A 24,982-nucleotide genomic window follows, 5' to 3' on the forward strand; every position below is an offset into this window, starting at 1 on the left:
CGTATCGAGAGAATAACAAAATAATGTCTATTGATTGTTAAGTTGCTTCATTTTAAATCAGAAAATGATGACCGTTTTCAAACCAGTACACTGTATTAAAAAAAAAACCTTTATATTCTTATTATATGGTTGATTAATGTCTGGAGTTGACTTCATTTATTTTGACCTAATGATTGAGGAAGAAAATCTTCATGAAAGTGCAGAATGTTTTCCTGAAATAGACCTTGCCTTCCACACATATTCCCTCACGCTGATCACCTTTCACAGGGAGGATCACCGACTGTCTCTTCTCGAGGTGAGGCAGAAATTTATGTTTGCATAGTAACCGTGCCTCCCGCCACAGCTTTATCATGAACACATGCCTGTCGGCGCCGCCACAAAGTTTAGTTTCATTTATGCCAGGGAGAGAAAGTGAGCAGAAGTGAAGTAACGATTTGATATTTATTTTGGGCGGCGACGATCACAGTCTGCATCGATTCAGGAGGCGAGCTGCTGCTGAGCGACTGCCGGTCAGAGTAAACATCTTTTAGTTCTCGTTAGCAATGATTGGCCCTGTTCGAGAAAAACAGTCAAGACAGTCGATACAGCCGCCCCTCAAAGCCCCAGCTAAATCAAAGAGACGGAGGAGCGGAGGTGATGCGAGATACAAAAGAGTGATGCTGGAGAGCTGTTCTCCCCGCCGCGCACCGCCTGACACAACTTTGCATGTGAACAACAGCTCCTCTCTGCACGGGAAGTGGCATCACATAAAGCTATCACGCTGTTCGTATTGCCAAGCCAAAGTGAACAGGCTGGTTTAACGTGCAGCAGATGTATATTTACACCCTGACCTCAATACATAAGAGATGAGTCATAAGAAAATGCAGCCAGTAGCTACGTTTCTCCCGAATCCCACCGCTCCACTGCTCCCGTGCATGAATAAGGAGCAGAGACCTTTGAAACTTGAGCAGGTAGCATCTCATCCACTGCACAACAACTTACTGATGAAGATGAGGCGTATGATTGAGTGTTTTCAGCATTTGGCTCTTAAACTAAAGAATTTGCTTGCTTCTCTGAAAGAGACAATTCAGAGAATTTCTAGCAAATGCATGAACAGAAGCTCTTTTTTCTAATCAAAACTTGTGCAAAAATACAACAAATGGATTTTCTTAGTTTGGAATGATAATGTGACATCTGTGGATTTGATATGCAATGGCACACTGACTGACAATCCTTGTTTAGGTGAGAAATAGTTAAGATTAGAGGGTGAAAGTTAATATCCACTTTGGATATATTAATTTAATAACTGATTGCAACAATAAAATTTAATCGTATCCATGCATTAATAGTCAAGACTTTTCAACCGATAATGTTTGTATTCTTAGATCATGTCTGTGTTCTACTTCACTTTATTTCCTCACTGTACTGACAGATAATTGTCGAGTTCTAAAAAAACACCATTCGTTTCAGAGATTTCTCATTTGTGCGACAACCCTTCCAGCGGTTTGCCTCATGCATGGATGAACAATTAATGCACCTCATGCAAAATGCCAGCCCTCTGTGCCTCCTGAACAGTGTGACTGTAATTTTCTGGCACAATCTGATTACCAGAAGACAATAAACAAAAACACACGCAGAAAGCCAGAGCAACCAAAATGATTTCCTACAGCGTATTAATTTGTGTGTCCTGAGTCCTGATTAGATGCTGGAAACCTCTGCGCGATGCGAGCTATTACCGGTCACACTAATCAGGACTGCTGCGTAAACACTAATGGCCTTCATTGTTTAGTAAAATGAGTAGAAAAAAAAAACCTTTTTGCTGTGCTCATGAAAATAATAAAGTTATAAACAAACGATTTTGAAGCTATGACAACAAATGTTCAGCTTTTTGTGTTGTGCTTTATCACACAAACCCAGAGACTATTAACGTTTTTCTAAACGTCGTAAAATGATGTGGCAATTTGCCTGTAATTTAGTTGTTGCTCGTGCACAGTTGCTCCACTGCCGTGAACATTATCCCCAAATCTGAACGAGTACAAAGAGACACAATGGGTGTTTTTTTTTTCCCTCCCTTTTCTTTGTTGTCCGATGTACCTCCTCACGTGTTGTTGTCCCAGAAAAACAGATTGTAGGATGAGTCAGGAGCAGGGGCATTATTAATTTATACTGTAGCTGTCATGAAGGAGTACGGGTTGATCACACAGACAGGAATCGTCAGCAGGACCAGCTCACTTTCAGTCAAGATAAAACACACAGCTTCCAATTACGCCGTTGTTTTTGAAATCAAATCAAATGTTCCTCCTGCAGGCTGTAAACAATCATTTCAAGCCTCTTTACTGAAAGTGAAGGTCCCGGGGTGACGACGGAGGTGTGAGGGTCGCCCTGTGGTACACGGAGAGCAGCGAAATCGGTCTGACGTGGTTAGTTGGCGGAATGGAGGAGCAGCGGGGCTGATGAGTGCAGGCAGACTGACACCGACAGACTCGGGGAGCAAGTGAAGGACACAGGCGGACAGGATAAGAAGTATTACAGCATGTCAGCATCTCAGCACGGAGCAGCACGGACAGAAAAGCAACACAGACCGGAGCTTTGAGAGCACAGACAACTGGACAAGGTCCAGATTTCTTTTTCTGATTCATTCTGTAGCCTAAAAGGTGCTATTTCAAATACTATTTTCACTAAAAGATTTCACTCCACTGGCCATTTTTTTCTTCACTTTTTCCTTAGTTTAGATACTTTTAAAAAGATCCTCAGCGTAAGGTCTACCACGTCAAGAAAGTCTCAACGTCAGAATAATATTTAGAGAAGCCAGAACGTTACACACCAGTGGGTCTGTGTGTGTGTTTGCCCAAATGCACGTGCACCTTTTCAGCAGTGTATCCACTGGCGCACTGTTAATGCCGCATGAGAGGGCATGGCTTTTATCTTAATGTGTTTTCTCCTAAGACCACAGAGACACTGAGCAGAGCCGATGTTGGTGGGAAGCGCTAACTTGGGTCCTGCTGTGAAAGTGATGTGATAGTGAAGAGGGCTTATTAGAGGTGCAGGCTGGGCTTTAATCCCGCTGCGAGTTTCTGAATCAGCATGCTCTTCAATTTGTTCTTGACATACTTCTTTAGATCAGCCGCTTCGACACTGTTCACAGACCCACTCACGCTTCTTTGGACATATTCAATCGGAGTCATGGTAAATATGGCCGTAAAATGTTGGATAAAGTTCAGAAAAAGCAGCCATCCATACATGCATGCAGGACAGACCACGCACCAAAGGACAGCAGTGACGTTTTCATGCTCACTGATAGAAAAATAAAATTAAATTACATCCATGAGTTCGATTGTATTTGATAGAAAGGAGCACAAAACTAAACCCACTATAATTAAGTTAGACATAAGATGAAGAAATCAACCAAACCACTGGTGAATCACTGGCATCTGCTAACAACTTTCTCTGTCTTATGTCTTTTTCTTCCCCATCTCGATGTCTTAATTATCAGAAAACTACATTTTAGGAATTAGCAGCAGTGGCCTGTATCACCGGGGTGAACCCCTGTTTACTGCCAATATTTATCCATGTCATTCATCCAGGCAGGTAAAGTTTGGCTGCACAAAGAAAACTGCCTGCAGATCTGGAATTTTCTGAAGCTATCAGATTGAAATCTAGATCACTTGTCAATCAGTTTCTCCGATAGAAGATTAACCCATTTCAAATCACTTGGAGAACAACTAAATCTCATGTTTCTTGTGTTGAAAGACAATCAGATTAATGTAAGGTCTTTAAAATGCGTCACGTCTCCTCAGAGAGGCCAAACAGTTCCATCCTGAACTGATGAAGTCGTCCAGATTAGAAGGATCACCTTTTCAATGAACTTTACATATTTTCAGATGCATCTGTTTAAGTTAGCAGACAGATCCATTAAGCACAGTGTGCCAACACCGCTGTTTTTTTTCTTCAATGGAATTTATTAAAATAACATTCCCTCCAAACCTAATGAAGCCTCGGATGAGAGGTGGAATGTTTTCTAAAGCTGAAGCAGGTCCAGCTACTTTCCAAAGCACTGAATGACTAAGACGTTCCACAAACATCTCGATAACTCGCAAGGCTACCAGGCATCCGCAGCCTCTCTTCTGGGGTTTGCTGTTTGAGTCTCAATCATTTACACATGATCAGGAACCTCTGGTTGAATTCTGATGGATTTTGGATGGACTATCTGGTTTCAATCTAAACTCGAAACAAAAATGCACTATATCAAGATCGATTTTCACATTTTCTGAGATGATTCAGAGTTTCATCGTCTGGGCTGAAAAATAACAAGAAAAGCTAAATTTGAGTTTGAGTCAGGCTAATGTGATTTAAGTGGAACTTACACCAGGCTAAAAAAAATTTTTTCTAATAGCTACAGTCAGCAAAATCAAACTGTTTTGTTTTAGATATTTCATTACTGATATGAGTGATTAATGAATGAAGTGGTACTGCTATTCCACTCCAGCGTGAGTTAGGGATTATAGGGACACAGTTACGTGAGCATAAAGGTCAAAGGGTGGGAGGAGGTCACCACATTCTGACTTGCACGTCGTCATGTGAACATGCACCGGCCAGCTGAGGGTCTGCTCTCTGGTTAGTAGGTCTTTCTCACTGTTAGTCCACATTCGGAGGCTGCCACAAATGTGTTACCTGAGGTCAGTCTCTGAGATACTCCTCTGGTGCAAGTCCTCTTCTTCCTCCACCAACTCTTCCTGAGGCTCCTTGTCTGCGTCTAGCCTCCCCCCCGACCCCCTCCCCTCTCCGCTGCCCCCCTTCCCTCGCTCCCCCACCGCCTCCTCCTCTTCCCGCACCTCCCCTAACTGCTCCTCCCCCTCCCGTGACTGGCTCCTCGACCGCAACTGGCTGAAGACGGAGACAGAAGCAAAGAAGCAGCGGCACATGCAAAGCAGAAAGAAAACCAAAGCGTGAACGACATGGACAGTCAGAGAGAGGAAGACGAGCACAGACAGAGCGCAGCCAAGAAAAGAAGCAGACAGATTCCAAAATAACAAGACGCATAAAACAGAAATGTAGACTCACAGCAAAGCACCATGCACATGGATTTAGTTTTGCCTTGACGTGAGGCGACACCCAAAGAGGCGAAGTGTGTTGAGTGTGTGTTAACAGACATGGACAAGCTCCCCCACCCCCCGCACAGTGAATGACAGAGTTCAACCGTTTGGCTCCAGATTTTCTAAAGCGGAGCCAAACCTGAACTCATCACAGGAGAAAATGACACCCGCTGCTAAACGGTGGACTTTCCTCCTCGGGTGTAACCAGGTGCAAACAGTTTCGAAGCTGAAAGTGTCTGGACGTGGTCATGAGCACAGAGTTCATGGCTGAGGGGGGGGGGGGGTTTGCCCATTCCTGGTAACAGTGCGATGGGGGTTGAAGACAGAAGGTTACTGTCCCCCGCAGCGGACGGCGGCCTACCGGATCTTGCGGTTCCCTTGCGGCCGTTCGGACTGGACGGACATGTAGCTCGTGCTGCTGAACCGAGAGGCACTGCTGGTTCTCGACACAGCGGACACGTCGCTCACGTCACTGTCCGACGACTTGGCTGACAAGTTGTCCGAGCCCCGGGGGTCCCGGCCCGAACGCTGCGGACAGGACAAAGGAGGCATCCAAACATTTTAATGCTCACGTCGCATGAACATGTGAGCAGATACTCAAACTTCCCTGATGTAAACGTCTTCAGTTAATAAAGACAAATATTCTTGATCAAGTCCTGCTGCAGAGGTGCTCTGAGGAATGTGAATCATGTGGAATTTTTGGGCTTTAAAACAGTGCAGACAGAAAGTGAAGGGTTGATGTTACATAACGTACATCATGCTGTTCAAAGGCTCAGTAGTTAATTTAGGGTTGTCCATCAAAGATACATAATATTGAGGGCTGGAATTTTAATCCTGCAGGCTTTTACAAAGTGAGGCAGTGTTTGGATTTTTAATATTTAGAAGAATATGGTAAAATTACAGCTGGAATTTGGAAGTGACCTTTGTGCTGCCAATAAGGAAGCTTAACAATGAAAAATACCATGCCACTTCGATTAAGTATTTCTTTTTCATGCTTTACTGTTTTTGACTTGTATTACCATTATGTTTAACTGGTGGAGAACTTTTTTTTTTTTTATCAATGCACTTTGTCACAGTAACATGCCTGGTTATATTCAAGATAACAGCTCAGCAGGTCAATAAAAAACACCTACTGACCAATCATTAGCATGAAATGAAAAGTGAGGTGTTTTTTTTTTTTTTTTGGTCGTAAAATAAAGCAGGTTGAAATGTGGTCAATTGATTCTTTTTTTGTGGAAATTATCTTAAGAGGTGGAAAAATTAAGGGCAGACAGGAGCCACATGTGGACACCAGCTGGGTTTGACTGATTTATATGATAAATCTTTTCTGTGCTACACAAACATGATGGATGCATTTCTTTATAAGCTATTAAAAAAATCCTGCCACTGACCTATTTGAAGACGGTTTGTATGTGTAAATGAAATGTTGCACACATATCTCGGTGGCCTGTTTATTGTAAGGGGACCTGAACTAAGTGTTACAGTAACTGGCTTGCATTACACCACTTTTTAAGAGCAGTGGCTCTCCAGGCTTGTTTAATAATAGTAAGAACAATGTTTTGTCAATGAGACTTTCAGGGAGGCTAATGTTTAACAGACAAGGACAGCTCGCTAGTCAAGCTGCTGTTTATAGACGGACGGCGAACGCTCAAACCTCTCTAATGCAATGGCTTTTCATAGCACTGACTTAAAAGGAAAGCAAACAGGGAGCCTCTTTCCTCCGGTCCAGACTGCTGTGAAGCGGCGGACTCGAGCCAGGCTCTCTAAACATGTGCAGGACCGCTCCAGAACAGAGTAGTAAACGTCTCAGTCTGCAAACACTCATGTGTCACATTCCATTACACGAGACGCTTTTTAAGGCTCAGCTCACCTCCGTGTGACAAAGTTTCTCTATTTCTTGTGAGCGTATGCGGCAGAGCACAGAGATTTGGACCATTGGATTTGGGTCGCCAACTTCAGGCCTCTTCACTCCACAGTAATGCTGGATTCAGTTCTGTTTGTCGCATTGAAGAATGATAATTGGGAAGCTTAACAGCAACATGCTGTTCCAGGAATATTGCCCCAGTTATGCAAGATAATCCTCACATTCTGCTCCCATCATAAATTATTAATAGCCTGACATTTGTAATTAAAAAAAACATTAAAAAAAACTGTTGGAAGGTGTTTGCTCTGTAAAACTGCAACACTGTTCATACGTACACATATTTTTGCATTTTGTTAATTTTTTTTGTCTTTTTTTTTTTTTTTTAAAGATAACTGTGGTAAAAGCTATCTGAGAAAAATCAACAAAGGAAGTCAGGATAAACCTGCTGCACATGTTTGTATTTTGTGATTTAATGAAACTGGTCTTAAGCCTTTATAGGGCAGTAAAACATTTTGAAATTGTGTAAATTTAACATACTACTATCTAAGATGTTATCTAAGAATAGTACAATAACCTTCTATGTTATTTTTACACTTCCAGTTGCACAGGTTTTATGTGCAGAAACACAAATAATAAAGTCTGTTTGTCATATTTTTTCCCTTCATATTTTCAACATAGATATTTAAATCAGTTGCAGTGCTGCACTGACTGCAATATAACTAAAACACAGTTTTTTTTTCTGTTTCTGACAGAAATGAGCGCCATCAGAGAAGCATGCATGCTCAAAACTGTATGAACTCCAGAAACTCTGCAGGATTTCTAAGAAACTGTGGCCACTTATGTTAAAAAATACCCAGCTGTTTCTAACTCTGTGTTTTCCAACCATGTAATGGAGTTAAGTGTTTACCGGTCACGGTGTGATTGTGTGGCTGCGGCTGTGTACGCGGGATATTACACAAACATCAAATCACATGATGTTTATATGTGCATGTGTACATGCTTGACCGCTCATAAAAACAAGCCATCTGGCCCATGCACAGCAAGCGTTACCTTGTGGTAGTCCTGCTCCAGCCTGGAGTCCGAGCCGGCCCCCTGCTTGTACTTGTTCATCTTGAGTTTCATCTGTCGGGTCCTCTCCTCCATGTCCATACCTGAGCACAGAGACGGACAGCGGTCAGATGGGAACTGGAGTTCCGTGAAGGTGGTGGGGGGGGGAGGAAGGGGGGGGGGGCCTGATGGAGGGGCAGACTGTCACGGTGAGAGACAAGCTTCTGATGAGCCATGAGCCATGAGCTGTGACGAAGACGAGATCTAATGGCAACAAGCTGAATGGCTGGGCTGAATCAAAAAAACTGTTGAAGGTAAGCTACATAACTCAATTTGTAACCAGCAAACGCCACGCTGGCGTGGAATATAATCTACAATCAGGAGCGATTATACTGACAAAAAAAAAAAACAAAACAAAAAAAAAACTGAATATAATTTCTGAAAAAAAAATAAAAAAATACAACAAAATATCAAAATATCAACACATTCCTTCCATCTTAAGTTTTCATTGCAGTGCTTTGTCAAATATACGTACATCATCGAATTTGTCCATTTTATGACCTCTTTTATTCACTTTGAGGTCTAAACTTTTCGATGTGCTGCGAACAATACGAGCAACATCACCCCATCACTGCTAACCGTCTTCTGTGGAAGTGACAACTCATCTTCATGAGAACTCAGCATTTTTTCCAAAAATTTAAAAACATCAATAAACAAAACCCTCACGTCGAACCCTTTCATTTGGAACGGCACAATTATTTTTCAATCACCACCAAATCAAGTCGTTCCTGCCGAAGCTGCAGCACCGTTCTCCCCGTTTGCTCTATGTCTCTACTTTTGTGTCATTTGATGGCAATGACAAAGTGGCGATGAATGCACACGTACATTGGCCATGCACAGATACAGTAAGCCTGTGCCTGGACATACACACATACACACACACACACACACACACAAAGAAAAGCAGCACAAGCTGAATGACTGCAAAAGTGACGTAAAGAATTTCTCCATGTTGTGCTTTACTTCAGGTGGGATTTCTCATCGAGCAGCACAATGAACACAACAGATCTGTATTGTGTTAAATTTGATTTACATTTCATTTGGCACCTTGGTTTAGGTCAATTAAGACCTGTTATTATGGCGCTGATGAAACGACCCTGCAGTCAAAAAGGACACAGACATGCTTCTCATATTTAGCTTATGCTTTAATGCAGGACGTTCTGAACGGTTCATTCTTTTTTTTTTTTAATAGATGTAGAAACTGTACAGAAATCAGATTGTTCTGTACAAATTTCATGAAGCAGTAAATGTCACAGTCATCACAAAAGCAGGATCTTACTTTCTTATTTTAATATATTCTGGTTGACAAAAACTTGATTTGTTTGTTTTTCTTGTAAAATCCCCATGACTGAAAAACAAAATACAGGTTATACACAAAAAATGTTTTTATTTAATTTGTCTTAAGTTGCATATATCCAAAAAAAACTTCACTCAAAACTCTTAAAACCTTTTGACTACACCGATCGTTTGTCTGCATCGATTGTATGACTGTCCAAATATGTGCAATAATGAAGTATGAGTGGTTCTGTAAAATATCAGTAAATATGATCAGTATTAGTGTTTGTTTATGACAGCGCTGAGAAACTCATGTGCCTGATATGGGATTAAAAATTACTATAATAATCTGATTAGTGAATTGTAAGACATCTTTAATGTTCTGAAATGTATGATAGTGAGAAATACGTGTACCAACGATGTCTGCTGTGACAGAATGTGCTTATATTTTTAGGCTGAATCTGAATGAAATCACTCTGTGATAAAAAAACCCCTCAAATTTATAATCTGAGGAAGTTTTTTTCCACTCATTTCACACATTTTTGTATATTTGAAATAAATAAAGATGGATTCTTTTGGCTAGATTATAATTTCAACTCACCTCTACGTCTGACTCCTCCTTCTGTGTGCGTTTGAACCATTTCAAACTAAATCTGCTCAAACAGTCTGGTCACATTTGAAACCATATTCCTTCGTGCATCCCTTTTTGACTGCAGAGTTTCATCATTTCCGATGCAAACGGCATTCATAGACGCAAGTCAGTCGCTTAGAATGCAACGTCTCAAAAGTGCGTTCGCAGAGAGATTGATCTGCTGCCAGACACTCAGCAAGTTTCAGCTCAGTAGAAAGTAGCACAAAGCCTCATGTAAACACCTGCTGCAGAGAAGGCACACCGGCGTGATCGTGATCATGCTTCGGTGAACAATAAGCCCGCACAATCTGCCCACGGCAAAACAAAGGAGTAGAAATGACAAAGAAGCCAGAAGCATCTTCCACAGAGCTTTTTAGGAGTGCAAAGAGAGTGACGGCAAGCAAAGCTGGTAAAGAAAGACCAGTGAGAATGAAGGGAGGTGGGTTGAGGGAGGAAGGGCAAGCCAGGAGGACGAACAGAGAGAAGAGGAAGAAGAGGAAGAGGAGGAGGAGGAGGAGGAGGCCGAGTCAGAAATAGGAGGAAGGTGCAGAAGAAGAGGGGACAGACCTGAGTTCGTCCAACTTGGTGAGTCCGTGTCTTCTGGGATCACATCACAAAATGAACAGACACAGACAGAGGAGAGGAAGATGGATATGAGAGGATGCACGAAGGGTACGGGAGGTGGGGGGAGGGGGGGAGCACGGAGGAGCAGAGGAAGGATGGACAGGGTGGGTGACACCATCGCCCGGTATACGACGTTCAGAGGGCGTAGATGGGAGGGAGGAAGGGAGGGACACAACACGACAACAATACGACACAACAATGACAAAACAACAAGCAAAAAACACACACGCACACGCACACGCACACACACAAAAAAAAATCATAGAGTACACTAAGAACACAGAAACTCCAGCATGGGCACAGTGAGAAGTCAAAGAATAACAAGAGGCCGGAAAAGACTGAGGCAGAGGCCGAGAGTTTAGTTATTAGAAATCAGAAGAGGGAAAAGGGTTGGAAGAGGGGAGGTTCTGTGCTTTAAAGGAAAAAAGAGCTGAAACGGTAAAGAGATGTTAATGTGTCGAACCAGATAGGAACTGGAGACTTCTCTGAGGGAAGGTGAGGAGGAGCGGAGAAGAGGTAGAGGAGGAGGGAGAAGAGGGCGGAGGGGAGGTAAAAGAAGAAGTGGATGTCACTGGAGTCTGCATGGGGCAACTGTGGGGAGACAGCCTGGAAAAATGAAAAGGAAGGAAAAGAAACAAAAATAACACAAAAAAGAAAAAGAAAAAAAAAACTGAAAGCACGGAGCAGCGAGCACACAAAAGAGAGAGAGAGACGACTACCTTGCAGTTTCACCAGGAAAAAGTTCAAATCCAAAAACACACACAACCCCACGAGTCGAAGGCAACACAGCACATTCAAATGTGCAACACACACACGCGAGCACACACACATCGGCTACTGCATCAATCTGAAAAGAGTTTATGCCGCAGCAGAATGGCTCCTCAAATACTCAGATTGTATTCACACACACACACACACACGTTATTATCACACTTCATCCGCTCACGCTGCAAAACATTCTGCCTCTTCACTCCACAAAAATGCAAACTGTGGCTTCATGTTATTCATCGCAGCGGTGCACGGCAGCCACGTGACTCAGGACCCACAGTTCAGCTGCGTGGCAACCCCGCTCTCCAAATCGTCAATCAAACTCGATCGCACAGCAACTTTCAGATGAGTGAAATAAAACTCCTGCACGTGCAACTCGCAGGCACAATGCACGCGCAAATCCACGAGAAGCAAACAGTTCACCGGTGAAGATTGACATACAAGAAGCAGAAGACAAACCCAAAAGTGCTAAAAAGGTTAGAGCGTTTGTCTCATTCCGCTCTGCTCTTCAGCCTTCCAGTCGAATCTGCATCTGATGAGGCGCCGTCTGAACCCGGTGACCTTACAGTAAGCGGCTCACATCACACCCTAATGTTCAGACCCCTTCAGCATTCAGCTCTATTAGTACTCAATTAGAGTGAATAATGAAGTGTCACATGAATAAAAAGACAATGTGCGACATCTGCCTCGCTGGCTTTCATCTCTTCGTGCCAGCTAACCTCATCTCATTAGAGAGTCGAATGATAATGAAGAGAGCAAGTGATGTTTCCTTACTGGAGCTCGATGTATGGGTATAGAGATCATACGCAACAACAGCAACAAGCAAAAGCTTAAAGTCTTGGTGGTCTGTGACATGACTTCACATATTAGTTTCTCACTCCCAGGGTGCAGAGCCACAATTGAAAATCTGATACAAGAGCGAATGTTTCCGTTTTTAAAGACAAAATGACACCCAGAAAAATCGATATAGCTGTAGAAGCATACTACAAACCCCTGTAGTACTTACCAACTTTGAGGTGTGATTAATGGAAATAGCCTCAAATGAATAGAATACCAAACTGTGGCACATTTAGAAAACAGTGTAAACAGTTTATGTATGAATGTATAACTACATGTTAATACAGCGGGCCCATCCTGCAGGAATCTGCAGCCATCACACCCTAAAACAGAGGCACTAATTGGAAAAATACTCTCATTTCTACAATCAAAAACAGTAGTAGTAATTTAAGTCCCACTTGTTTTACACGTCAGGCAGTGCCAGACTAGATCCGAGCTCAACAGATCCCTCTTTCTCCACTCAATCTGCCAAGCCTGGTGTGTTGGCTGCAGCTTCTGTCTGCTGACACGTTTGTGAAAATCACAAGCAAAACATATCAGTGGCAAATTAACACAGGCTTCTTTATGTGTTTACATATGAGAAGAATGTGAATCTGCTGTAAACATGTCCATACTAACATTTATCAAGCGGCATTCTGTTGCAATGGATAGCTGGTTTACAGTATGAAAAAACGGAACGAAGGAGAAAAAAAATTCCCATATTTATCATGTGTACACAGTGGCACCGTGAAATGCTCTCCTCTGTATTTAGTCCTTCCTGAAGGAGCGGGTGGGCAGCCATCGTGCAGAGCGTTGGGAGCATTAAAGAGGTTTATGGTCCTTGCTCAAGGGTTTATTGTGGTGGCGATGAGTGTGGGGACGAGAGGTGGTGCACATCTCTCTATCGTCCATCTGGACCCTTCAGATTGGAACCTTCTGGCCACTGATGTGTGTCTGTGCAGAGTTTGCACGTTGTTCCTGTGTCTGGATGGGTTTTCTCTGTAACTCCAGCCCAAAGGTTTGATCTAATACTAACAGAGCATCGGGTGTTAAACATCAACATCATAAGACAGGAACAATAATTAAACCTGTGTCTATTTGCTACACCTCCTCTTCAGATCATGTTCTATTTCTCTGTCGTGGTGAAGGTTGTAGTTGTTTTGTGTGTTTGTTGTGGAGCACACAACAAATGGCAGGCATGAGGAAAAATAGTGAGCAGTAGGTTGAAACCAGGAGGGCATGATTGAAGCTTCTACCTCTGCACACGATCCTGACTAAGGAGTCATTACCCTGCCCTGAGATAGCTCCCAGTGTGAAAGTAACATGAATGTGGTCAAGCCAGAACGGGGGGGGGGTGCATCGTCAGCCTTTCTAGGATAGATAAAGGCAGGGAAAAAACACAAAGAGAAATTAACATGAGAAAGAACAGGGAGAGAAAGCAAACAGTATAGAAAAAAGGCAAGGGGAGCAATATAGGGCAAGACGAGTTTATAGGGAGATGCCAGCTGAAAAATGACGAGAACATGGAGGATAGTAAGAAAGGGAGAGAAACTGAGCGATGGCAGAGCTTGACCAGGGTTCATTACAGCCTGAGCCTCACACAGTGGGAGGCAGACGCTTTACAGGGCTGAGCCACTGTGCTGTTACCCTACATCGCCAGGCAACATACAAGCACAAAAGGTCATTTATCTTTAAATAGCATGTCAAAAGTCAAATCTCACCTTGTATTATACAACTAAGTCATTATTACTGATATCAAATCAACCGCTGTTGGTACAGAAGTGCTTGTGTTGCTTTTCTTCTGACCTAGTTTGACACATAATGATGTAACCATCAAATGTGAATTACGAAGCCCAGATCACAAATCAAATCTCGATCTGCACAACATTTCAGCAGGTGCCTTAACAAGTAAACATTAATGAGGCTTTAATTAAAAGGGAGGAGAAGGCGTGTTGCCATGGAAACACAACAGGCTGCTATGGCAAAGTGCCTCGTTGTGTCATTACCTTAGCAACACAATTCATTCTGCACAACTGACGACAGCGTCTTACCAAACTTCCCTTCATTAAAGTTTTAATTGTGCAACACTTAGCAAATACACTTCCAAAAAAAGCACGACTGGATAAATTGAACAAATAACCTTTTCATTAAGGCGAAGTATTGAGCATTACATGAGCAACCGACTTTGTTCTCCAGAGTTTTGAGAGTACGTAACTGAATCACCAGCGCCGTGCTGCACTGCAAAGCCACACAAAGGAGGAAAAGATGGAAGAAGAGAAGGGCACCATCCAGAGGCTGAGTGGGGCACTGGATGCAAATCAGAGGTTCGGCTCAGAGGTTTTTGAAGCACAATGCAGATCTCACCAGAGCAGCTTTGCACTTAAAAGCTGTAGTTACTTCCAGTGTGAAAAAACATGCAACTTTTATTAATTATTACTTACGGGCAACTGGAGGTAAGGCAAATAAAGGGCTTAATTCAATATGAATCGACTGAGTTCGAGGTAGGGTTGATTTTAAAAAATATCCCATTCAGACATTTGGATGGATTTCTTAAAATGTATGAAGTTACTGCTTGGTAACAAGTTTTTCACCATGTTCAATGCATTTTTCAATCTATGTTTAAATAAAATTCAGCAATGTCTGATGAAGATTTTGATCGAAAAAGAAATAAAAAAACACTAAACAAAAAACTAACCTCTGCAGACAGAACTATTTCACTTATTTTATCCTTCTCTTAAATAGTGAGTATTGTTCACACAGTCATTTGAGTCATTGAGGAAAAAAGCCAATCCACTCCATTGAAATGCAGTGAGATTTGTAAAGGGGGAAATATTCAAAACCAAACCAACCAACCAATCAATCAACCAACCAACCTGTGACTGTAAGGGAGGGGTGTAGCTGTGTCCCTCCATTAGACAGAGAGCCATTCACCCCCCGCTGCTGGTCTTCCCATGTCACTTCTACACCAGGACATACACACATATGAACACACGTTTGTCACACTTCCTATTTTAGACATTTCAGGATGTGGGAGAACTTTAGTATATCCATTTTACAAGAATGTCTGAGAAAATCTGACACACTGTATGCAGTGCTGAAGAGTCCATGCTGATACAAAGGAAAGAAAGGTTTGCCACTTCAGCACTGAAAAAAGGGACAGCTCCTCATCAAAGATTATGAACTGTGCTCCATCTGCTGGCCAACACAGGTAATAGTCTCTCAGTGTAAAGAAAGGGGATTATACTCTGCAGTGCATCCACTGCACAGTATAATGCATACAGTTCAGTAAGGAATACTTTGTTTTTTGTTTCTCATGGTCATTTGGATGGGAGATTTAAAGCAACCTGCTCTGTGCGTGCGCTACGTTTGACAGTGTGCCAGTTTTAAGCAAAGGCTTGGAGAGAGCGTGCGTGCGTGCGTGCACTCAATAATCCATGTCTAATTGAAATGATTGGCAATTTCACAATAGAAATAAAGAGCTCTGTCCTTGTGAGGTGGAGCTGAGCAGAAATAATTAGAATTGAAATGGAGTTCAGATTAGAGCTTTCAGGCCACACTGAAGGGAGAGAATGACAAATCTGCAGGAATCACGGTGACAGCGACTCTGTATGTATTAACATCAGCTTCCTATACATATAGGTCCCTGATGTGATCACGCCTAACAAACTCCAGGAATGAACTAAGGCCTGCCTGTGTAACAGATTTGTCAAAAGAAGAATTAAAATAAAGAACTGGAGCTAAAAAGAAGGGGGGAAATTACTCAGGGCAGCTACGCATTGGGAACTGGAGCTGCGAGTGAAAGTCACAGAAGGGCTCAGACAGCCCACACAGCAGAATCACACCATCACACTCCTGAGAGAACTTGCCTTTCCTTCCATTTACTGGTGGGCCTTGGGGTTTTTCCTCGCTGTCTGCTGCTAGTTTGGAGACAGAAGGATGCTCATGAAATGATGGTGCTCTGTAATGTTATACTGTAAATCACATTAATATGACACCTCATAATGCACATCCTTGTACACTAACAGATGTGTTTACAAACCCAGAAATCCCAAGAGCTACTACTGACTGCTAATTTGCATATACAAGCCCTTGCATTGATCTGATGTGAACCTTTTTTTTTTTTTTTTTTTTCAAATAACAGCACAATGTGTGGCTTATTACACCATGCTTCAGCGAGCGTACTGAAATCATACAACCCCGCTTTGCGGAAGTATTTTGCTTGTGGAACATCACAGAGGAACGGATAAATAGCTTTTAAGAGACCTTGTATGATCATTCACTGAGTCAGTCAGCGCTACGGCTATGACCACGTTGAGTAATACGGCACCACACAGCCAAAGGACAGGAGCATGCCACATAAACAGATGGGAAAGTAGGAAGTGGAAACTGTGGGGAACTTCGGCTTCTGCCAACACTCGGGCTGTTCATTCAAGCCTGTAGTGGAGCGTACTGTACAACGTTACATTATCACATACAGTAGAAACCAAGGGTAGAAGAGAGAAGCTCGCTTCAGAGCAGGTTTAAAGACTAATATGCAAACTTAAACACACCTGGTCGACCATTCTGAGGTTCAGGCGGCCCTCGCTCCTCTCCTGCTCCCCATTAGTGGTCACCGCACACAATAGACGACAAACAAAACAATTAGGTATATTCAAGTATGAAGTGTGGCTAAACCTGAAGGTTCATTATGTCCAAGGTGATCTTTACTCCAGCTGTCCTCTGACGCCAGCGAGGGGCAATAATATGGACACGAACGCACATGCACATTACATAAGAGCGCCGTACGGCTCTGTAGGAACTACAGCGCGAGGTCAGATTGATACCTTACGCCACAGCTCACACAATGCCACTGTCCTGAAAGATATGCCGGGCAGAGAAGAAGAAAGAGATGAATATAAGTTGGAATGAAAAAAGGAAAGGAGGAAAAAGACTGTTGATATGATAAAAGAGAAGAAGAAGTCAGTTCAGAGAGGAAAAAGTGAGACGAGAGTAATAAAGGTGACACCGAGAGGCGGCAGAGATGTCCAGACAGAGAAGTTCAGAGTGATGAAAAAGATGGCACAGATAGAGAAGGGCGAGAGCGAGAGGAAGACGGAGAGAGAGAGGACGAGAAAGCGGTCGGTTGGCGGCCGTACAGAAGACAGGGAAAACCCTGGTGGATTCTGACAGTGATGAAAGAGTTGTGCGACTGCTTTGACACCTTCTCTGAAAGTGCACAAGCATCTCCGCCTGTCTACAGTCATTCCCAGCAGTCTGCGACGCTCCCGCAATCCCTTTTTTTTTTTTTTTTAAATAACAGCTCATTCAAAAGACAGGAGTAAAATAATCATTGCTTTCATCACGACACGCATTTAACAACCACAAGTCGTTACGACAACAATACATTGGCCAGAGGAGTGCTGAGGAGCAAAACTGACTTCAGATGTCATTTTTTAATTTCGGAGTAATTCAAAGTTTTGAGCATTAATTCATAATTCAAAACGCTGTTTATCCCCCGGACAGAAAAGCACTAGATTTGCTTTGTTGAAATATCTCAGCAGTCCAAATAGGAAATCAATAACTCACAGACAAATAGGAATAACATCTACAGTATAATTCATGTAAAAAAAAAAAAAAAAAAAAAAAACAGCTATATACGAACACAGCAATGGAACAGGCCCAAAGATCCGGGCACGACTACAACACAATGGCACAGGACAGCTCAACTGTACGTTAAACATAACTGCAACAGGGTGGAAGGTGGAGTGCACAGATTCACGTTAGCCTCTGCTGAACCCAGCCACCTGCTGTTGCAGTCAGGGTTTCGAGCCTCCCGGTCTGAGAGGCTAAACCCGCACATTGAGGTACAGACCTTCACAAGGATCTGTTCCTTCGTCTCCATCTTCTGAGAAAGAAATGGAAAAGGAACCGAGCAGACACGTTACGGATGGAGGCCGAAAAAAAAAATCCTTGTTCACATATGTATCTCACACTGAACTGATCGCCATCTACAAATAATCCACCTTCCTTCCTGACTAAGGTATAATATCGAAATCACTTCCACAATAAAGCCAAAGCCGTTTGTGAGACCCAGACATTCAGGTCATAAAATACAACCTACGCCACTTGTGACTGCACTGAAGTCCCTCTACAGACAGCAACCCTGCGAGATAGGAAGGAAGCATTCGGTTGACTTACTTCTGTCCTTTCCTGTGGGTGGAAGCTGTGGGAGTTGTCGACCTCGTCTACTGGACATGGGGGTACTGGTGGGACTGGTCTGGACTGATCCACTACGAGGATGTGCCCTATATGACAAAAAAAGTAGTAACGGACAATAGTGTGAAACATAAGTCGGGGTGGGAACAGATGGTATTTGCAGGCCATGTTGCACTCCCATCACAGTGACAAGCTTTTAATGAAGAGAGAGCTGTTTGAGTGCAGATAACTGAAGCTACAAAATCTGCTATGTTGATGCATTACAGTTATCAAGGAACATTTAAATATAACTTGGTGTTTCAGGCACAAACAGAGGCACTCAGTGACAGCAACTATAGACATGAGAGATTACTGTAAACGTCACAGTGTGTAGTCAATGTCCAGGTATCAACCTGATGTACACAGCAATGAATTTTGGCACATGGCATGGAAGTGGAGGGATACATCAACTGTAGGGAGCTGAGCTGCAATAAAAGATGCCAGGTGTGAATCGCATGTACAGTCGACTCATCAAGCTGCAGGGAGAAGAGAGTTCAATGCACAAACAGCAGACCAGTGCGACCATGCGTTCAGACTATCCCCGGAGGGCAAACCAAAAACATTAAAAGGAAATAAAAGAGAATGCCATCACAGGGAGAAAAAAAACGGCATCAGTTGATGTTAGTAATGAAACCAAAGTAAAATGTTGGCCCATCACTGCTATACTCACACAAGTGTATGAGCAGTGTGGTCCAAATTAAAAGAAAGAAAGAAAATAAAAGAAACAAGTCAGCAAGCTATCTACAGAGTCGGGATCGTCGTGCCTCGGATATGTAAAAATGCAGCACATCCGCTGGTGCTTTTGGGGGACAGAACAGAAAGTGGCGAGGTGGGTGGTGGGGTAGTTTGTGAGGAGGGAGGAGTGGGTGGGGTGAGGTGAGGTGGAGTTAGGCAGGGTAGCGGGGTGCTGGGAGGGTGAGTGGGATGTTTAGTCTTTTTCGGATTATTTGCTTTGAGTTAGTCGGGCTCTGGGTGGGAGGAGGCTCATGGGACAAGGTCTCCACTGCTGGTCTACAAATGTTTGAGTTGTACAAACATCTGATAGAGGTGCAGAAGCTCTGGAGGAGGAAATAATGCTACATGTCTCTTAACATACCTGATATCTCATAAACCTCTTGATTATGTTTCCTTTATTTAAATAGGCTGAGATATAACTATCTGGACAGCTAAGTGGTTTGTTCAGTTGATTGACTAATCTAAAATACTATAATTTAAAAGGCATCAGTTGTGAAAATCCCTTCTGTTGAAGCAAAATCTCAATCAAGCATTTGTAATATTTACTAAAAGGACTGAAGGAAATGAGTATCTTCAGCCCATCAAGTCTTGTCATTCTGATTTTGCACCACATGATGGTGAAGTGAGTCATGACGGTGCCTCGTCTGTCCTCAGGCAAACAGGAGGAAGCAGCAGGCTTCCATACCGACTGATGGAGTAGTGCAGCACACGGCTCAGACTAAATGCAATCCAATGCACACATAACTCATCAACCAAAGCACAGAAGGAATGACTGAAAACTAAGAATGATCTCTTAGCTCCTGATGGATGCTTTACTTCTGTCTTTAAATTATTTCTCCCTCCAGGGTTAAAGCCTCAGGGAAATGTCAGCACAACTTAAACCCCAGTCTGCTTCTGTGCTACGCCTGGACAGCCTCTCCGATCTGGGTCACACCTCGTCAAGGCAGGTGAGGGAGGGGCAGACCTCCCAGATGGCAGAGACGGCATGGACCTCATGAGCGAAGAGTCGTGGGGGCGTTCGGTAGAGCGCGAACGGGACGTGGGGCGCTCTATAGTGGGCCGCTGGTCTGCAGAGCGGGACCTGGTGTGATACTCGTGCCTATCCATGGCTCCATGGTTCCTACAGAAGGTTGTTGAGAGACAGGCAGGCACTCAGTGGGACTCTCACAGGGCTGGGACAGTTTGCCGGCAGGGCGGACAACGTGGAGGGCGAAACAACATCTGCTGCATCCTCAAATCTCCAAGGTGATCGTGTTTCGGGAGGAAGCAAAACCTGCAGTACTGGTTGTATAAACTCTCCTCGACTGGTTACACTTACTTCACACATTCTTCAAAGCTGCTCACTGGTATGTTGATGTGACAGAAAATTCACCTGAACATGCAAAATTTACAGGCATGAGCCCTTTCAGGTTTCCAGGAGCTCTTGGAAATCAGCAGACGACACTGTGATGATGATGTAGGGTCAGTTTAAATACATGACAAAGATTATCTGTCATCCCAGATGAGTTGAGACATTGTATGAACAAAAATGAAAAAAAAAACAATATTAAATGTCTCCATTTTTTTTCTGCAATTGTACATACAAAGCCTTTTGCTTATAAACATCACAGCCTTGTCAGCCGCTCTCCATGAGTCCCTGGACTGCCTCGCTGTCAGGGTAGTCAGTGTAGTGTCTCCTGTAGTTTAGGCTCCTACCAGTGAATTAACAGTGAGATGGACTCTCCGAACGTGACAGGTGAGGGTTTGTTTGCAGTCTGAAGTTGAGTGAAATGTGAAGATGTGAACAGTGATGTCTATCTTCATACTGAACTTGTCTAGCGATAGATAAATATCGTTTCCTAAAAAAACGCCTGGTACGCATTTTTGACACAGTGAGGATGAAGGTAGATCTTGTCGACCAGAAGAGCTGGAGGGGAAATAAAAGCAGGTGAAGTTTCTCAGATCAGACAATCATTGACAGTGCACAGGGACACGGGTTACCTTTGCTGAGAGAGAAATTAAAAAAGAAAAAGAAAAAAGAAAATCAACCGGTTCATAAACCAACTCACTGCACATAGCAAAGCAGAGAGGGACATTTTCGGTTGAGAGGATCTGAGCATGCACATAGTTTGATAACCTTTGCAATCGTCTCCTAGTTCCCGTTCATGGACCTTTAAATTGTTCCATTTTTTTCTTTTTCAATATAACCAACCTGTTGTTTCGTCTTGAAAAAGCTGAACACATTTGTGCACCAAGGGTCTTCGTCTAAAAAGGCTGACAGACACCAAAAGTCTCCAAACAAATGTAAATTTTGAGTGTGGTTTAAAAAAAAAAATCTGATTAAACCGAAGCCTTGTAGTGTCTGTAACCTTTTGCAGCATGAAACATTGTCCAGTAGAGGAGATTACTTTTTTTTTTTTTTTTTAAATCTGAAACACACACATCAGTCAGTGACCTCAAACCATCCTTGTTTGCTCTGGTTATTCATGCTATCAGTCGTGGGTTCCTTTGTTTCACTGTAGAATTGGACATAATATGAGTTACACAAACAGATTTTGCCTCTGTGTGTGATTTAACTGAGACAACGTGGGTTTAAACATGCAGCTCTTTGAAACGGAGCAGTCCACTGGATCCTCAGTGGATGTGAGTGACATCCAGAATATTACTTTTCTGTGCTTGGAAAAGTTTCTCCTTTTAATGCGAAGGTGCTTCAGGCTTTGTCCCAATCTAGGTACACTCTGCCATGATGCACTTAAACCACAGGAGCGTAAAAAACACTTTCTGCGGGCAAATCACCTAAAACTACGACACTTGCCAAAACACTCAGCCTGCGCTGATGCTTTCTGTTGCTCATCTCTTTCTCCGAACCCTCTCGTTTCTCCACTCTGCCATAACTTTTTTGTTTTTGTGCAGTTCTCACTCAGTCTGAATGCAGACAGAAAGTCCTCTGTATGAAGAGAGGGGAGAAATCTATTCGTTTTCTCTGTGGATAACTCTTAAGATGTTAGCGGCTTTCCTTTCTCTGTCAGCAGAGACAAAGAGAAAAGGGGGAGAAAAGAAGATGGACAACTCTGGTTAATGGCTGTCCAGGCTATAGGCTGGGCCTGAAGTCGAGCCAAGCTGGGCCTTAGGGGAACTTTGTGACACTTTAATAAAGTCAGTCAGGCTCTCAGGCTGAGTTCTGAGGACTCATCACTTTTTTTCCTCCTGGAGAGGAGAGAAATGGCACAAACGTCACGTTATTCCTGAATGAAAGCCAGATGGCTGCAGTCAGAAGATTGAAGTCATTTACAGCATTTCTCTGGGGGAGGGGGGAGGAGGGGGGCAGGGGTGATGTGAGTTCTCTCATTTTACTGGCACACAGGATGCAGGCAAGGGTCTCGGGAATCGAACGGTGTCAGCAGGCCTGTTTCTGGGTGCTCCGGCAGCCCATTTCGGCCAGACACAAGAAGCCTCTGGGCAAACGCTGAATTTACAGCATTACTATGTGTTGCCCAGAGCAATATGCATCAGAAGTAAAAAAATAATAATAATAATAATAAAAAAAAAGACAACACTAATACTCACACACAACTGCTGTTGGAAAAATGTCCATGATCACATAAACATCAACATCAACAAGGAAAGGGTCAAAGTGCCAGCCGGCACTTTACTGCAGGACCGGTGTACAAACAGCCGACATCAGCAACACAGAAAGCTCTGAGCCTCAACATACCGAGGCAGTTGTGAGCCATTAATGGACATCTGCACAACTTCAGAGCTGTGATGACTCTCAAAAAAAAAAAAAAAAAGCGATATCGGAGTGGATATCATTGTCTGTCATCACACGAACGACCACGGAGAAATTAAAGACGGACGAGGGACAACTTGAGGAGACCACAAGATGGCGGATGCACAGATGCGAGAGCAGTGCATGTCAATACCTCTCGTAGTCATAGTCGGAGGAGTAGGCACCCTCCGAATAGGCGCGGGCCATCCTAGTGGAACGCAGTAACCTGACTGCTTCCTCTCGGCAGATGGGGTACACACGGTGGTTGCGGCTGGTGAAAAAATACCACAACTGGTCAGCAAGTGAGCTCCTACGGCCACGAGGGGAGGGGCAGCATGGGAACACTGGGAGGCCTTCCTGGGTTTATATACGGGCTCCATCTCTAAACCGCAACGCGATCGACTGTGACACATGACTGTATCTGCATGAATGCAAGAGAAACCACCTCTGCTGGACAAAACTTCACAAACATGAAACCACTTTATCCATTCACAGTATTGATCGTCACTCTTTAGGTGAACAAATGGAGTTTTGGTTTTTACAGCTGCCATTTGCACTCAGCATGATCGGTGAAGCAAAATAGAAGATTGTGACATGAGAGGGTGAAAGAGAGCAATGCCGATACTGCATGGATGAAGTGTGTGGGAAGTTGTTCTCTGCAGCAGGGAGGGAAGGGTGACACAAGTATATATTTGATCTTCTGAAAAGAAATATATACTTTTAAACACTTTATGGCACTGACAATGTAGAAAAGCCTGACGGGGTCAATACATGTGTCTGAGAGCAAAGCTTTTAGACGTGTTGCTGATGGTTTACTGACCATTTTTAATGATCTAATTCAGATGGATAAAGGCATAACGGCAAATAATCTGTAAATTCTGGCAAAATGGTTAAAAAAAGTCTTAGAATCATATATTCTCTCTTTAAGAGCCAGGTGTAGTTAGACTTGACACAAGCTGGCATGAAGGTGAATTTGCCAAAGAGCAGAAAAGTTGGCCTTAATTCTCAAGTGGAAACATGGCCCTTTATTCTTGAGGAGGAAGCGACAGCTCACCTATTGGAGTGACTAAAAGTAAGACCGTCATCTGCTCTCCATGTCTTCAATGATCACGTTGATGCACAGATATGCACAGTGTGAAGATCCTGGTCTTGTCCGAGCCGTTGCAACCTTGACGTGGATTGCACAACTACATAAACGTTTTAATACTGATTTTAACTCAGTAGTACCTTCTATCTTCACTGCTTGTTTAAGGCACCAGGTTGTTGAACCACGCCCAGCTTCAAAGCCTGGTCTGGACAATCACAACTACATCTGTCTGAAACGAGCCAAGACGTTTGTTTTAGCTGATTTGCACCTTTCTGAAGAAAGGGCCCTTAATGGTCTTAAACTGCTTTGAGGCCGCGGATGCCATCGTGTCAATGCCAAGTGCTCAGCTATGAGGTGGAGGCTGGGGGGTGAGTGCGCAGGGAGGGTTGGGTTGGAGGTGGAGCAAAGGGGGCTTCATGCAAGATCAGGTAAAAATCTACCTGGGCTCCTTCTGAGGATCATCAATAGGCTGAGTATGTCTGGTTCGAGGTAGGGTGAGAAAATGGCTGCAACCACATGGAGGGAGGAGAGAAGACAGAAATGGATCTAAGATGGCGAAAAGGAAGATGTGGAGGAGGAGGAGGAGGAGGAGGAAGAGGAGTGAAGAAGAGAGAGAGAGAGAGAGAGAGAGAGCGAGAGAGAAGGAGGATTGGAGATAGACAAAATCATAGGCAGACAGATGGAGGGGTGAGAAAACCGAGGGAGAGAGAACGAAAGATTTCTCAAAGAAACTGGATGTAAAGAGACTCGGAAAGCTCATAGGAAAGGTTGATGTAACCATTTCAAAGAGGGAAAACAGGCGAGGAAGATAAGAGCTGAGAGAAAGCCGAGAAATCGCATGGCGAGGAGAAGTCTTCCTCGGCTTTACCACACACACAGATAAAAGTGGTACACAGAACACACACCAGCAGCAGTCGGAGGAGAGAAGAGAACAGCACAGTCCAAACACCTCAACTTCCACCGCGTCACTTCGACTGCATGATTAAACGGCGTGAGACCATGCTGTTACATCGGACTTCTT

At 43.4% G+C, this 24,982-nt stretch overlaps 1 protein-coding gene across 15 annotated transcripts in view; it reads right to left on the reverse strand.

The window, feature by feature from the left end:
- Positions 1-24,982, reverse strand: part of rims2a (regulating synaptic membrane exocytosis 2a) — a 140,468-nt gene that overhangs the window by 21,536 nt on the left and 93,950 nt on the right. For 9 of the 15 annotated variants that reach the window (XM_030102194.1, XM_030102198.1, XM_030102192.1 and 6 more), the window contains 7 exons: positions 23,029-23,145; positions 20,061-20,246; positions 18,335-18,441; positions 18,009-18,041; positions 10,517-10,549; positions 7,987-8,087; positions 5,434-5,600 (listed from right to left, as the gene is read on the reverse strand). In XM_030102194.1, the coding sequence (XP_029958054.1) occupies positions 5,434-5,600; positions 7,987-8,087; positions 10,517-10,549; positions 18,009-18,041; positions 18,335-18,441; positions 20,061-20,246; positions 23,029-23,145 (744 nt within the window). Of the gene's footprint in view, positions 1-5,433; positions 5,601-7,986; positions 8,088-10,516; positions 10,550-11,054; positions 11,059-18,008; positions 18,042-18,334; positions 18,442-20,060; positions 20,247-23,028; positions 23,146-24,982 lie in introns of all 15 variants that reach the window. The other 6 variants (XM_030102197.1, XM_030102196.1, XM_030102189.1 and 3 more) reach the window with 6 other exon arrangements.

Source organism: Salarias fasciatus, chromosome 11 (genome assembly GCF_902148845.1).
Source record: "Salarias fasciatus chromosome 11, fSalaFa1.1, whole genome shotgun sequence".
Classification (NCBI taxonomy): Eukaryota; Metazoa; Chordata; class Actinopteri; order Blenniiformes; family Blenniidae; genus Salarias; species Salarias fasciatus.